Source organism: Chroicocephalus ridibundus, chromosome 6 (genome assembly GCF_963924245.1).
Source record: "Chroicocephalus ridibundus chromosome 6, bChrRid1.1, whole genome shotgun sequence".
Taxonomy (NCBI): Eukaryota; Metazoa; Chordata; class Aves; order Charadriiformes; family Laridae; genus Chroicocephalus; species Chroicocephalus ridibundus.
Window position 1 is genome coordinate 6,515,768 of NC_086289.1, and position 16,360 is coordinate 6,532,127.

Sequence of the window (16,360 nt, forward strand, 5' to 3'; positions counted from 1 at the left end):
GTCCCCACACTTCGCTCCTACTCAGGTTGATGGGAGATGAAGTGAAGCCCTCGCTCCAGTCATCAAGGAAGCTGCTTCCCTAAGCTGTTCCACCACGCAATGGAGGAAGCTATGTGGGATCTAGGTTCCTTCTTGAAGTGTGTTCCAGGAAACACAATTAAAATTTATCTGGCCTGATCTCACACTGTGAGTTTTGATACATGCATAATCTGAATTGTTCTTCAAATTCACCCATGTTCTAAAAAACAACAACATGATGAAGTGAGACTGGTAGCAGCAAGAAACCATCTTGGAAGAGTTTAACACACAAAAATTCAGGTCAGCTGTACTGATGTAGGTAGAATATGTCTTTGAATTTTACCATAGACTTCAGGTTGATGTATTTTTTTCCTGAGTGGTTTACCTATGCTTCTGTGCTTACCATCTACGTACCATGATGCTCCATTGTATCTGGGGACCAGGTCTTTTGCGCTTCCAATCCACCAAAGCTCAATAAATGCACATTTAAGTTATTTCAAAGTAATTTAACCTTTTTCCACATCTTGGTTTATTAAGAAGATAGCAATAAAGAAAAAAACATACTATCTGAAAGAACTCCTACATCTGTAGGAGCTAAAGCGCTATAGTATCCCTCCTTCTCAATACCAAACACGTGGACCAAGGCTAATGAGCTTTTAGGATTGAAGTTAGAGCTGTTTCTATTTTCTAAACTAACATACGCAGAATATATGTATCATTTACACATGCACACACATACATATGTATGAATGTGTGTGCGTATATATACAGGTAAAACGTACATATACATCTATGTGTATACGCATTTATACCTAACTGCTAGTCCTATATAGTACTATCTCAGTTCAGTTACTGGTTTCTGTTAATAGCTCTTTTTATACTATTTTCAGGCATCACTGTTTTCTAAGTGGGAAGTGGTCTCTCTCCTGAGAGGATTTCACAAATCACTCAATACCAGATGTCATTATATTTCAATCAATAAACTTGTACTGCGATCCTATTAGCAAAGGATCTTCCAGAGGCTATAACCACATATATTTGTGCAAAGGATGGTCTGAAAAACAAATCTAATCTTGTTTATTGACAGAGTTCAGTCCTGAAAAAATGGTCTCTTAACAAATCATGTAGCCAAGGTATTTTGCAGAAATACCGCTACCTTCATGAAGGAGGTTTTGAGGTTATTTGTTCCTACTCTACAGCTGCAACTCCCGTTTTTCACTCTGCAGAACTGTCATTATTTTCTCCACATGTAGCTTCCACTGAAAAGCTAAGGGGAAAAAAACAGAGGGAAAGTATTTGTCATGACATAGCTGTGCTCCCCTTTCCCTGCCACCAGCTGTTTTATATTGGCAAAAATCTGAGATCTGTTTCTCTCTCCATTCCCTTCCGTAGCTCCCTTCCATCACTGCTTAAGAGACCCTCCCTGGGGGCTGCTAGGGCCAGAGCTTATTATTTAGAAATTCAGAGCCGTGTTTTCTTAGTCCTTTGTGCAGACAGAAAAACTGGGAAAAGGACAATCATATCTGAACATTCTGCAATGCAGAGAAACGTCATGAATCCCCTGAGCTACAAACAGATGAATAACTAAACCCTTCACAATGCTCGTAACAAGCCTTTGCTTAGGAAAACTTGACTTCTGCCTACACTCAAGCACGTTCCTTCTCGTTTCTGAATAAACCCTTTTCCCTACAAATGCACTCAGAGCAGTCTCGAGCGTAATTATTGCTTCAGTTGCATTCATGAGGCCATTTTAACCAGATTACATTAACAGTCATTTGAACTTTTTTTTGGCAGAAAGGGAGATACAAGGTCAACTGCTCGCTTTCTTCTCCTCTCAGACCTCTGTTCTCTATTACCATCTCTTAAATAGACACACTTCACTTTTGATTGCCTGAATTTGTATGGATCTGGAGCTATTTTATTGATGTATAAAAGACGTTTCTTCTTTTATAGCCTCCATATGTAAAGGAAGCCTGGAGAGTCCTAGGTTTTCAAAAGTCATCGAGCTGAAAGCTCCATTCCTCACGCATATTGGAGAGATGCATTTTAACTTCATGGAGGTGCATTTATAGAGGGTTCTTGTACCCTCCAAGCAGCTCAGCTGAACACTGCTGCGGCGAGAAAAATCTGAACCAATGATCACCTCTCTTCCGGTCACTGAAAATTTTCACTGCAGAAGTAAGACAAATACTTAGTTCTTTGGGCTTTGCAACAAAGGAAACAGAAGTTTATGCTTTTCTGCGTGCAGGTTGCTTTTGTAGTTAGGAATAAACTCTATAAGGAAGTGCGGATGATGGGAACATCGGTTGTGCTGCCAGTCAGAGGGACCTCAACAAGCTGGAGAAATGGGCAAAGAGGAGTCTCGTGAAGCTCAGCAAAGGCAACTACAAAGCCCTGCACCTGGGGATGACAAACCCCAGGCAGCGACATAGGCTGGGGCCTGACCAGCTGGAAAGCAGCTTTGCAGAAAAGGTCCGGGGGTTCTGGTGATTGTGTGAATAACATCTACATTCTTGCTTTTTTTCACCACTGTTTGCATCATGCAGCAATAGAACATAAGGTTCACCTACTTCCAGGTTCTCCGGTCAAAAGCCCACGTGCAGGGTCAAGGATGCTCTAAATGACTTCCAGTTTTGATGCACCAAATCCCAGATAACTGTAGTGATGCTCATCTTCTCCTCAGCCTCCTTCCCCTCTCTGGCCAGGAGGTGCCCAGGAGAGCTGTGTGGTACCCAGAGCCTGTCTTCTGCTTTCCTTCACCTCCTTTCCATCACCATGGGAAAATGGTAATTATTTACAAGGACCGCTAGCAATCTGCATCTAAAGTAAATAAAAAACCCCTCACCGACTCTGTGAAAATGCTGAGCGCCAGCAGGTCTGTTTGTAATCGTATTTACACTGGAGTTGTTCCATTAGCCTCTGGGAAGCTAATCCTGATTTACAACTACGAAAATCAGACAGAAATCTAGAGCCAAGCTCATATTTTAAGAGTTGCTGTTACAAGAGTCTGAAAACAACGACCAGATTGCTCCTATTAAATCAAAGTAAGCTGTCAATGACTTACACCATTTCAGTTAAATACAGATATGCCAAGAGTATTGAAATGAGAACAGGCATTTGAAATAATATTTCCCATGAAGAATTCATGGGATTTTTTATTTCAACACTGGGGAACTCATCCTAATTCAAAGCGATGATTAAAAATAAGGCCAAGAACACTTAGCTCGGCCTGAGAAGTGCAACACTGCAAAGGGCTGCTCTCCAATGCCCACTCCTGTTATATTGGAACATTCGGCCTCCGCCAACGAGTGTCCTGGCACTGGCACCAACTGCTGATCATTTTTAAGGAAAAATGAAATGCTAGATTTTATTATTCATCACAAGAAAAAAAAAAACAACATACATGGAGGAACCAGGGAGAACATTATTATGGAAATACCATTTTAGACAGAGTTTGTAACACATTTGTCATATTGCAGACACAAAGTTATAAATATTAATGTAACATTCATTGGGAAAGACCAGGACAACTCCAGGCACAGAGTTACTGAAACTTTTTCAGTGTTACGCGAGACATCTCCTAGCACAAGGAGAAATTATTTGACTTTGCTTCTTTTACGAAGAGATGCGCGAGGAGGTGTTCCCAGAGGACAGAAACAGGCAGTGCCAGCGGAGGCAACGGTTCCCGAAATGGCAGGAAAGGAGCTGTGGTCAAAAGGTTTTTCAAAAGAAATAAGTTTTCAATGAAAGATTCAGTTTCATTCAAATGAGAATCTTTAGGAAAGGTGCTGGATTTCTTAGCGAGGCTCTGATTTTTTCCTTGGAATTCATTCATAAAAATTTCCACCTGAAAATTAACTTTCCACGTGAGGCCTCAATGCAAAACTGGACTGTATCGGAGTCAGAATCAGCATATGAAAGGAGTATCCAGAAAGGTATGACCTTTTAGCTGAAACTGGTTAGTTTTACACTTTTCTGGCATTTTTTTTCCCAATTTATTCTGCACACTATGTATTTTTCTGTCTGTGCCCTTTACTACTTCTGTGGCTTTGGGGAACTCACCAACAATCTTTGGTTCTCTGTTGTAATGCTACGAGGATGAAGTGCTAGTGGAAAAGAAAAGTCAGTCAGAGCACTTTCATCCTTCAATAGACTTATTTTCAAAAGAATGTGCAACTTAACAGATCTGTAGATATGAGATCAACACAATGTTACATATGTGCTTATCTGAAGCACTGCATGCCATTCAGCACAGCAGTTTCTTCACAGACAGAGAGCGAAGGCATTTGCTCCTCAACGCTTTCACTAAACAAAGCACCGTATCTTGTCAAAAGTCTTCAGATCTTCATGAATGTCTTCAGACTCCCACATTAGGGCACAGAGATAGTCTCCCATTATAAACGTGAAAGTCAGGCTGCACCAAAGCAGCACAGGGAGTGAGCACTGTGTTCAGAAGATCCTCAGGAGAACACTTAGCACCAATGTGTTAATTGTAGGAAAATATTGATCTGGGTTGCTCAGCCAACCTCAGCTGCTGAATGGAGGGAGCCAGTCTCCCACCGGCAGGCCAGGACACAGGTGACAGTAGTTAAGAGCATCTCATTCATAGCACAGGTGGCCCATTTTCTGAGCATGGAGCATTTCCTAGAGCAGCTTGCTGTTGCTTAAGACTTTCATGACAATCTCTCCCTAAATAACACTGTAGGTTTTCATGAGTAGGAAGGGAGAGAAAGGGTAGATTTAGACTAGATATAAGGAAGACATTTTTTATGCCGAGGATGGTGAAACCCTGGCCCAGGTTGCCCAGAGACATGGTCGATGCCCCATCCCTGGAAACATTCCAGGTCAGGTTGGATGGGGTGCTCTGAGCAACCTGATCTAGTTGAAATTGTGGTTGGACTAGGTGACCTTTAAAGGTCCCTTCCAAACCAAACTATTGTATGATTCTAAAACATCTTTAGAAAGTCACAGGGCTACACAGGGTGAGATGAGTCTTCTACTTTGCACTCTACAGGGCAGCTTCTGTCAGCAAGAGTTAGTCACACATTTTCACCCTTCCACTATGAGTGACTTGCAGTCTTTTGTTTTAGCATGAACTACGACATGATGATCTGTCTGAAGGATGTTTTAAGCTTGTATAGTACGAGCTCTCTCTCGGGTTAGGCAGATGGTGCTAGTATCACTTTGTACCTCACATCATGCTGCTTCCAGTATTTCTGAACACCTCCACAAGCCTCCTAGCACAGCTCATGACTGTAGATATGTGGTCAGGGCTGCAGACACAGCCAATATTTACCCATCCTCTTTTCTCCTGCAGAGGCCCCAGGGCCAGGATGCAAGTCTGAAGCAGTACACTTTTTTTTTTTTGGGATGTGGGCAGATGACAAGAAAGACCAAGGCAGAATGAGAGTGGCAGTGGGATGGTTGCAATTCTCAACACTTTGGGGTAGGTGAACTAATTTTACCTCCTTTCCCTGTGCTATCATACCCTGCTACATAGATATTTTGATTAAAAAAAGAAATCTTCTGGACAATTTTAATTTTTTTTTAAAAAATATTTATGATCACTTCAGCACAGATGAAAATATGGCAGGGAAAACTTTAATTAGGTAATCCGTATGCAAAAATTTAAAGTTTAATTAGCATTATCTATTTAATTATGGATTATAATGCCTACTACTCCTATTTAGAAAAGTCAAAATAAATAAAAAAACAACAAACCTATAGCAGCATATATCAGCGGCTGTGCTGCGTATGGTCTGCCCATTAAGTTGTTGCAGTATGCTAGGAAGATTTGTGCTGAGGAAGTAATAGATACATCTGTAGCAGATAGAAATTCACTCTTTAAACTCCATTTGTTTTACAGTTTTTCTTTGTTTTATATAATCATTGGCTACGCTGTCATTTTTCCTTCGCTAATGTCCGATCTTCCATTTGCTTTTAAGATATAAGAAGTGCTAGTTACTGTAGTTGCAATTGAATTTTTATTTATATAACTAGAACTGATTTTAATGCTGTATTCCCAGAACAATTTCTCTGCTCCAGATGGTCCTCATTCACCTGCAATATCCTCCTGTGCATCCTTCCATTGCAAAGGAAGCTCCTTGCCAGCCAGGATCACCCAGGCAACAACACTTCTCACACACCCATAAAATTTTACTGTTCCTTGGCGCTGCTGTTCCCTCCCAGCAGTATCACAGTCCATCAGCTTTACAGTAAAAGAAGAAAGCGAACAGAAAAGACAACCGTCAGAACTATTTAAGCATATTCATCAGATTATTCAGTGTTGCACAGAGTTGATAAATATATAACTTCCACTCTATGATACTTTAGATGAAAATGAGGCCAGTGGTTGTGGTTTGTAGGTTTTTGTTGTGGTGTTTGCCTTTTTTATTTATTTTTTTTTTTTAAATGTAGTATTTGTATTCTAGCTACCAAAGCAGATCATAAAGCTTAGAAAACTTGGTCTTCAGAGGTTAATTTACAAAGATACAGACGTGTTTGTTTTGAATAAAAAGTTTCCTTTGGCAAATTTGCTTCCCAGAACAAGATGGACTTTGATAAACTAAAGCAAGTCCAGTGGAAAGTCCCAAGATGACTACAGGGTGGCAGCAGACGGCATGCAAGATGTCAAGGAAAGTGTTCAGTTTTGAGAAGCCAAGTAGGAAAATCTTACTGTTGCCCTCAACTACTTCATGTGGGAGCACAAGAGAAGACAGAGACATTATTCTTGAAGAGAAAGGACAAGAGGCAACAGACAGAAGCTCCACCTGGGAAATTCCAATTGTATATTAGAAAAAGAAATTGCAATCACAGTAGTCAAACATTAGAACAGGGCCCAGAGAGGTGAAATATATCTCCATCCTTGAACAAGGTCCTAAGCCGCTCCTGCCTTGAGCAGGGGCGTTGCACTAAGTAACCTCTCCAGAAGTCCCTTCCAACCTATTTTCTGTGATGAAGTACAAAACCTTGCTGTAAAGACCCACTGTAAGTAAGGTACTTTTAATTATAATAACCAAAATATATGCACAATAATGTGTATTTTACATATACCAAGAAAAAAACCCACACTGCATTTCAAAATTCATTTACTGTAATAACAGGCAAATAGTCAGTAGTAAGGTTAAGTCACTAATATTAAGAAAAGCCACAATTTGCACGTAAGCTGAAGCCAGAAGAAAGCTACAGAAGCTCAGTATTCAGAGATACAAATTCAAAGGATTTCATACTCACAATTCATCTCAACTTCATTACATGAAAATGGAGGCTGGGTTGCAGGTCTGGACCTAGATTATTATCTACCGCCCATAAGCTTCAGGTTCATCTATTTACATTTACTGTTTTGAGATTTTAAAATGCAAGGTCAAGGTAAGTATTTTAGTTCTCACAACCGCAGCCTAGTTTCACTAGAATTACCTTAATTACTAGACCAGAATGTTATTTGAAATTGTTCTTCATTTCAGGAGATGTGAACACTGAACTAGCTGTAACAAACTTCTAACATTTTCAAAGTCAAAGGTTCATTTTTACTTAAAAAAACTCCACAAAAACTCTTAACAGAGGCTTAAAAAGGTCTTTATAAAATAATCTCCATCACACTTACAATAGTAAGAAAATTATTCTGGTTGCTAGTCTCTAGTAGATATGAACTGGTTTGTGGAATCTGTATTAAAGATGGTTATAACTACAGTTCACATTTTATTTTTAAAAGGTGGACCCATAAACGTGTCAAGAAAAGCAGATTATTGCTGTTTCTCAACAAGTCCTTTTTAATAAGGACATGCTGCTTTGATAGGCAAAGCATATTTGACTGCCAGCTGAGACAGGAGAGCTGAAGGAGAGAAGTAATGATTTGCATGCCAAAACCACCTTCTTCAGGGATCACTTTATACTTGGCAACTGTACAATTAAACTGATTTAAGATCAAAATTGTGTCATTCCATCCATCTCTTGAATGACAGTGCTGATCATCTCAAAATTTAAGTTTGCTTGAAGTGACACAAGAAGGTAGAATCTGAGCAAGTTCTGGACTGGCAGAAAAAGAGTCTGACGCTTATCCTGCCATCTGTAACTATGAAAATACTAGATGTTCTTCAAAGTGTTTTTCACCAGGTCTGTCGGAGCAACAGGTATGGCTGTGCAGAGAAAACAGAACATGTACATATGGGAAGTATGAAACATATCAAGTTTTCTATTCCTGCAGTAGTACTAATAAAATTAAATATGCCAACATTCAATTTCAAGAGGACTCAAAAGGATCTAAAAATCCATACACATTTTTCATCAATTTTTTAATACAATAAGCTCCTGAAATATACTTTTTGTGGACGCAAATTGGCAGTTACAATTACAAAGAGAAAGAGCTCGCAACAACTGCACATAGGATGTCATTCACTATACATTTTAATTAGCTACCAGATTCTTTAACTTATGGTAATAAATTATCCTACTCTATTTAGAGATGAAGATGCCATAGTTTATACAACCAAGTTTTAATATGCTGGTGCATTCTCCTCCCTTACTGGGGCCCTCTAAAAAGAGCTGTAAAAATAAGAATAGTATACAGAGAGTGCATAGTGACTTAAATCTTCTAACCGACACAGTGATAGATATTCCTATGAATGTAATAAAAAAATAAGACTCTAGTGGTGGCCACACTTAACTACAGAAAGACAAAATTCTCATTTGCAAGAGTAAACTAAAGACATCTTGGAATTTTCAGATTCCTTTCAAACAAGTTACCAAAAAAGATACAGGAAATGAAATTTTCAATTTATGTGTGCAAGTTGTCCCGAGCACTTCTTTACATTGTTCACATGAAACCCTGTACCACCATTTCACAACAAACAGCTTCAAGATGATGTAGAAGAGCTAATTCAAATCACTCATACAAAATAAAAGTAGAACTCAAAAGTTTTTAATATCATTGGTACTATTTTATCAGTAAGTAGAAGGAAACAGATATTGGCAGCTACTCACCAATTTTAAGTGCGACCAACTCTTCTCACATGTAATTTTAACTAAGATAGTTAAGTTACCCAGAGATGTCAAAACAATAAATACTCCCAAGACAGAACACTACACAAACAGGCTACACAGCATATGCTGTGCATCAACCCTCCCCTTCTTTGCTTTCAAAATCCATCCTCCATATGATGAAGCACAGTGACAACCCTAGTCCCTCTTCTGCTTTTAGGAACACTGTTTGGCAAACTCCCTCCACCTCTCCAAAAGAAAACAAACAGCTAATTCAGACCAGAAATAAAACTGAGCATCCAGGTCCTCCCTTAGCTTGCCTCTGCTAAATTTTTTATCTGCTCCAAAATGACTACGGTCCCCAAGAAGTGAAAGGGATCTGCACTGGCCACCAGGACCATAAAGATCAAAATTCCCGAGCAGAGGCAAGCAGGTAAGTAGATCCTGTCTCTTTCCCTCTGCTGACAGCAGACACCATGAAATTAAACTGGACAGCAAGAGGTAGCTCTGCACATGAAAGCAGGGAAGTGGTGAGGTCTCAGCATCCAAATCAATTAACATGAAAAATATGAAGAGGGAGCCCAGAGCTACCTGTGACATTTACTTTTTCCCTTGAGCAGCCCACAAATAGAGAGAGGCTGTTTCTTCAGATAATCTACTTCTGGGTAGGTAAATGGATGTTGCTCTCATAGGCACTGCTGGATAACCCACTACCTTCACACTGCCACCTTTCACATCTGAGGGTCTTAAAGGAAGAAAAAAAAAAAAAAAAACAAAAAAAAAAAACCACAGCCAACCTTACCTGACCACTGTCTACCACTGGGAGAGAGTTTTCGTCTTCCCTACTGCAAGACTTACACAATATTTCACACAGAGTATGTAGAGACATTTCTTCTCATGTAAAAAAAATCCTGGTCTTGCAGCGTGCAGCCTTCCCGAGATACCACTTGTCATTAAGTGCATCCCACTGGGCCTTAACTGCCCTCCCATTTAAGCCTCTGGGACCTGAATCCTAGCCTCAAGTGCTGTTCAGTCAAGGAAGTGCTTACAGAAGTTCTGAGCAATTCCTAATGGTATTACAACCACACAGACACCCTTGACCGTGCTTTGTTGCATGACATCCTGCTAAACCAGCCTCCGACTATGTAGTTCTCAATGAAAAATACTATTATCCCAGTGTCTGCTGAAGCTAAGCAACAAACCCACTTCTAGCTTTGTGGTGATAATTTAATACGGCCCAACCCCCGCAATAAGACAGAAAGTTATTTCGGTAGCAATAAGCTTTGTATGATTTCACCCTAAGCGGTCATAAATAAAAGCAGAGAAAAAATTCTGGAAATATGACTTGAAACTCTGAATAAGCCATTGCAATAACTGATACACCACTGTCAGTGCTGTGCAGCCAAACAGTGCCTTTTTCCTATTATTTGGCCAAGCTTTAAAAAAATGCATTTGATCAGCTACGACATTTCATTTTTAAAAAAAGATCTTATCAACTGACCATGAGAAGCATTCTGTTACAAAAGACTACTAAAACCGTATGGTAGCAGTTAAAGATATCTACAATATTCCTCTAAAACGTTAAGTATTTCTCTTCACACTGGGTATTTATGTACCTTTACATTATCAGTTCTTCTGAAAAAATGGAGAAATACATCAGAAATACTTGTTGTATGATTCCAAAAAAGGCAAGGTGCGTATTTCTTCCTCCTTGCCTCTCAAAAGAGAATATAGCCTTTTCTATAACATCCAGGGAGGCAAACTGGCACAATAGAGATCCTCATCTAGGACACACACCTCTTAAAATAAAAAGACCTGCAAGTTGTATTTCATATCTAAGATACTCAATTATATTATGTATTTGATTTCTTTTCAAAGTGAACCAACTTCCATGCTGTATCATTTCACTCGTTCTACTGAAATTATTAAGCTATACAACGATAACAAAATACTGGCAGATATAGTAATTTCTCTTTTAGTAATTTATCGATATCAATGTTTAACACTTTCTTAGGAGAGAAGTGACTGGCAGATGCGCACAATTGGTCAACCAATACCACAATTTGCACATTACAACACTGGAACACTGTTGGTGTTCTTTAATGTACTGCACTGCAAAGGAAGTTTCATCATATCCCATATCACCAAGTTTTCCTAGACTTGAACGTTCACTAAACAATTGAATTGAGGAAGAAACACAATAAAGAGAGATCATATTTTTTAGCATATTTATACTGGCAATTATTACACCATAACAAAGTCCCTAATATCAGGTATCTTTCGGGACCAAAGGAGGCAAGAACTTGGAAGACTTCCCCTGCATCTAAAGTCTAGAAATTGTTTTTCCCATCAAAACGACACTTTGCAGCTGCCTGCTTCATAATTTAAACTTCAGAGGAAAAAGGAAAAGTAAAGACATCTAAGTTGCAGCTGAATTTGATATGAGTACATAAGACATATTAGAACAAACTTACAAATTCATGTACCTATACATCAATGTTGCGGCTGTTCAGGATTGATATTCATAGTCCTGTATATTTCTTTGAGAAACAGCAAGGCAGTGTCTTCGGATCCCCTACAAAGAATTTTGGAAAAAAAAGAAAAAAAAGAAAAGGGTTATGTTGGTATGGTCCATGTTCTAATTCTTGTAAACCATGCTTCATCCCATTCCAGGTCTCTAAAAAATTTGCACAACCTATTGCCCTAGTACTTATCTTTCGGAAACATGGCCTTACCTCCACCAAATTCCACTGGGCTACAATTCTTCAACAGTTTTGCATTATTTCTGTTATCAGCCCTAGCCTACGCATTTACCTTCTTCTACTGCGTTTTTCCCGCTGACTCCATCCCCCCTGACTTACTATGGCTGCAACTTGAAATTCCCTTCTCTATCCACTTCTTTGATGTTACTCATTTGGCTTAATAATCTATCACTTTTTGTCTGTGATGGGCTCCTGAACATATTCCACCAAGAACACATTCGACTTGTCAAGGCTTTCTTCCTTTACTTGCTCCACTGCAGCTATTAGCCCAGCGTCAAAACTCAGCCTTGCAAGTTCTATCAGCAATATTCTAATTCTTCTCTCCTAACTGGTTGGCACTTCCTTGTAAATAGGCTATAGTAAATATCCGTAGTCTTCCTCTCTTCCTTACTACTAAAAAGTAAGGAAGTTCTCAAATAATTTAGAATTAATGCAATTCACGTGCCATGTTTCCAAGTTGGTGTTTTTCCTCTCCTTTGCAAAAATCAAAGCTTTAGGCTATCTGAATTTAAATTCAACATGGACAAGACTTAATTTTCTTACTTGTCTATAAATTGTTATTTAAACACACACAAACAATACCAATATAAAAGAGCAACAATCACTGTAAGAAATAACAAAGTTAAACAGGCAATTTTTAACAAAGTTCCAAACTGCAGGAGTTATTACATAAGGGTAGCTTCCTGTGCTTTTTAGAAGAAATTACATAGGGAGACAGTTTTCAAGGAGATTTAGATGGTCAGAACTGTGACCCTCCAGATGTGAGGAACATCATTTACAGATGACCAGGACGGAGTTAAATGTGCAAGCTAAGAGACTACAGATATTTTCCACAATTAAGCACAGGGATAAGTAACCACATTTCTTGATGGTCTCTACAATTAAATGAGCAAGCAAACAAGCAAGTAGAAGGATCAACACAGAAGCGCTATTCTCTCTAGCATAAAGATCATTTCATTTAAGGCTATCCCCACCACCCTCCTCAAAAAACAAAAACAAAACAAAAAAAACCCACCACACGTTAATCATCATGTTTATCTTCCTTATTTGAATGAGGAAAAAAAAAAGCTACAGGCAGCAAGCTTTTAAAAACTTGGCAATGATCGTCTGCCGCCTTGTGGAAAAGAACTCCCATTCCTTCAACTCTACCCGTGAAATGGCACTGCCACCGTGGGGTCACCCAGTGCTAGGGGAGCCCTGCCAGAGCTCAGGGCTCCACAGTCCTGGCACACATCAGCACTGCAGCCTTGATAATCCCTTCTCTGGCAGCTGCTGATCTTTAACAATGTAAGGGACACCCACTTTAATAAGATCCTTCAGGTAACGCTTTCAATTCCTTATTTTAACCTCTGGAAAAATGCCTGCGTCTAGAAATTATTAGCTATCGAAAATCAAAACCTTCAAAAATAATGTAGAGCACCGCTTGTCCAGCACTTGCTAAACTCAGAACAAGAGACTAGTATTTTGCCTACTGAATAATAAAAAACAGTCATTCCCCCACAATAGCATTTTGCACAGCTCGGCACCCGACATCCCAGCTTGTCTTACATATAAAGGCGTGCTGTCATGTTGCCAAATACAGTTTACACATTGTTTGCTCGACCATTCCACATCTTGTGTATTTTCATATGTGCTAATTTTATGACAGTAATAAAACGCATATGATGACATATCAAAAAAAGAAAAAAAATATAGAGCAACTCATAAGGGCAAATACAACAGGTCAATAGTTACTGCTATTCCTATAAATGGAATTATATCTGTCTCCACTTGAAACATGTAAGCACTTAAAAAAAAAAAAGTAAATCCAAATCCAGATAAGACAATGGTGTACCGCAGCTCTGATTACATGAAGACATCAAACTCTGCTTCTTGTTCTATAAATTGTTCTGCATATGAGCAACCACTGTACACAAGTGGTAAATTATAACCATCCAAATTTACAGGAAGATCCACTGTGCCTTTTTTCTTCCTTTTATTTGTTAAACTTTGATAGCAGAGCATCAATATCCAGCATGAAGAGGTAATAAAGTTTTGCTACATATTGTAGTCGAATACAATTCCTTCATGAATAGTTTTATTTGAAAAACTACAGTTGTCAAAATGCTCATAGAGCTCTTCTTGTTCTGAAAATTATTATAGCTAAAGGTGTGTGTTTTGAGTGTCAAAGTTCATGAGATGAGTATGCAATGTCTTTAACGCAAAGAGGAAGATAGATTTGTTTACTTTGTGCTAAGACAGAATTTTATTTTGAAATGAAATTAGCTAATAGTGACATCTAGGTGCAACACCTTGAGACTGACATACCTGGACAGTCATATGTATTGTTTACCTTAATACTTGAGACATCTCATTCCTGTAACACTTGAGCATCCAGAGTATAACAAATTTATCTTTACAGTATGCCCGTGTGGGAAGGCAACATCTTTTCAAACAAGAAGCCATTTCAGAATTAAGTGACGAGGATCTCGTATCCAACTCGACAGTCACCTTTTCCAAACATTTCAAAGATTACAAAGACCCAGAAAACTCAGGTCTCCTAAGTCACAGGCATACACATCGACCACAGGAACAACTCCTGCTCTGGTAGCTTTATAATTGGTTGGTCCTTTTACAACATTTAACTTCTCAAATCAGCAGTAGCCTGAAAAATAGATCTGTGTATATAAACCCCATTATTTTTGTCAAAACATACCTGAAATGAAACACTAGGGCATGATTTTTGACAGAGATCACCTGAGTTTTCATTATAAATACTCAAGACAGGAAACACGATTCTAGCAATTATCATATTGGTCACAGATAAATAACAGATAATAGGAGTAAGATGAATAGCATGCATGTCATTACCAACATTTAAAGATATACAGTTACATCAAAAAGCAGTATTTATAGAATCACAAATACTTCCTCTTACCAGTAACACAAATGACTCTGTAAAGCAAAAAGGTATTCATTGAAGCTTTCTATTGGTTTTTCTTGTAGAACATAATCAATACGACGTCCTCCATTTAGCATTCCAACCTTCACTAAAAAATCTTCATCTTTTGGAGGGTCTGGACTTTCAGTGATCTTTTCAGCTAAAATTAAAGAGTTTAAGAATTAAACTCTTTTCAAGCACAGCCTGATTGACTATAATCAAGAAATATGACCATTCTTCCCCGCTATAATTTCCACGTGCTTACACTAAAACAATGATAAACAGCCTCAACTGACTAGCACACCACTGCATAGTTCAGAAAGTTTACTGGAACTATAGGCTTATTTCTTTAATAACAGTTTAAACAGTTTGTTTGCATAGAGTCAATCACTATCCTCAATTTAAACTAGTAGGAATGTTTTGTCTTTGTAAGTATAGACAAAGCCAGCATTACTAAACACCAGCAGATAATTTACAACTGGGAAGCCTGCCCTTGGCATCACCAGGGGTAATATTTATATTTGACTTAAGTTTATTTTCCTCAGCAGCATTTTTTTCTGTTACAGCATATACTTAAATGTTTCTTAGCTCATCCCAAAAATATTTATTTGTACTAATTTGCCCTGAGAGGAAAGAGAACACAATGGATTTAAAAAGTCTGCCCTTCTAACAGAAAGTGGAAAGGTTATACAAACTCAAGCCTAAAATATCCTTCAATAAAAGTTAACTTTTCCTTTCCTAAAAGACAAAAAAATGCATCAATAGATCTTACATTTAACGTTAATATTCCAAAAGCAGAGGCCTCCTTAACAGGGTCAGGAAAATCAATAGCAAGCAGTAATCAGGATGCTCAAGTTTCTATTAATTTGAGATCGGTAAGTTATAAGAAAACCAACAATGTGCCCACATACCTTCTACGACTTGCTTTTCTTCTTCCTCTTTAATTTGGTTAGCTACTTTCTCCAGTTCCGCTTGTAGCTGAGTTGAAGATGTATGAGCACGTGCAAATTCATTAAGGGTCTGCCATGCACTCTTCAAAGAGCTAATAAAACCCTGCTTCAGATCAGATCCCATACGAGAAAGAGAGTCTTTCAACTCTAAGAAAAGAAAAAAAATTGAAAAATCATTATAAGAGAAGGATTTAAAATTATAAACTAAAAAAAGAATGATTAAACCCTGTTCAAAAAACATCCTAATTATTAGGAGAAACAGACCAGCTAAGGCATGAATGAGTGTTTCGTTAGAACCACATTGGTCTGTTAGATGAGGGCTCACAACTGTTCCACGGAACATTCACCTACATCAAAGAAACACCAAAAAAGATCAACAGACCATTATTTTTTCCTCCTTTAATATACACACCTTTTGAGAGTTGTAACCTAAAACATGCCTTAACAAGCACCTTGTCTAGTCTAGGAAAGCAGACTCATTCTAATGTATCATTCTAAAGTATAGACGCTGTAGAATTTCTCCATCCAAGTGCCTGAAGACAGGCTTTCAGGAGAGCTCTGTGAACTTGTACAACAGTAATACTGTCAGCTGTACAGCAAAACTTACTTTCCTTATTAAGTATGCAAAAACTAAGTACAGCACCTTGATGTGGTGCGTACTCGTGAGCAAAAAAATCAAGCCCCTGCCCACCACTGGCTATGGAATCACCTTTTTCCTCAACGTGTCCAATACT

The 16,360-nt window shown here is 38.5% G+C and overlaps 1 protein-coding gene across 1 annotated transcript in view; it reads right to left on the reverse strand.

Moving 5' to 3' along the window:
- Positions 1-3,141: 3,141 nt before the first annotated feature.
- The window catches only part of SEC23IP (SEC23 interacting protein), a 29,973-nt gene continuing 16,754 nt past the window's right edge, over positions 3,142-16,360 (reverse strand). The window contains 4 exon segments of the mRNA XM_063339973.1: positions 3,142-6,226; positions 11,469-11,569; positions 14,674-14,836; positions 15,588-15,773. Of these exon segments, the coding sequence (XP_063196043.1) occupies positions 11,488-11,569; positions 14,674-14,836; positions 15,588-15,773 (431 nt within the window). The 3' untranslated portion in view covers positions 3,142-6,226; positions 11,469-11,487.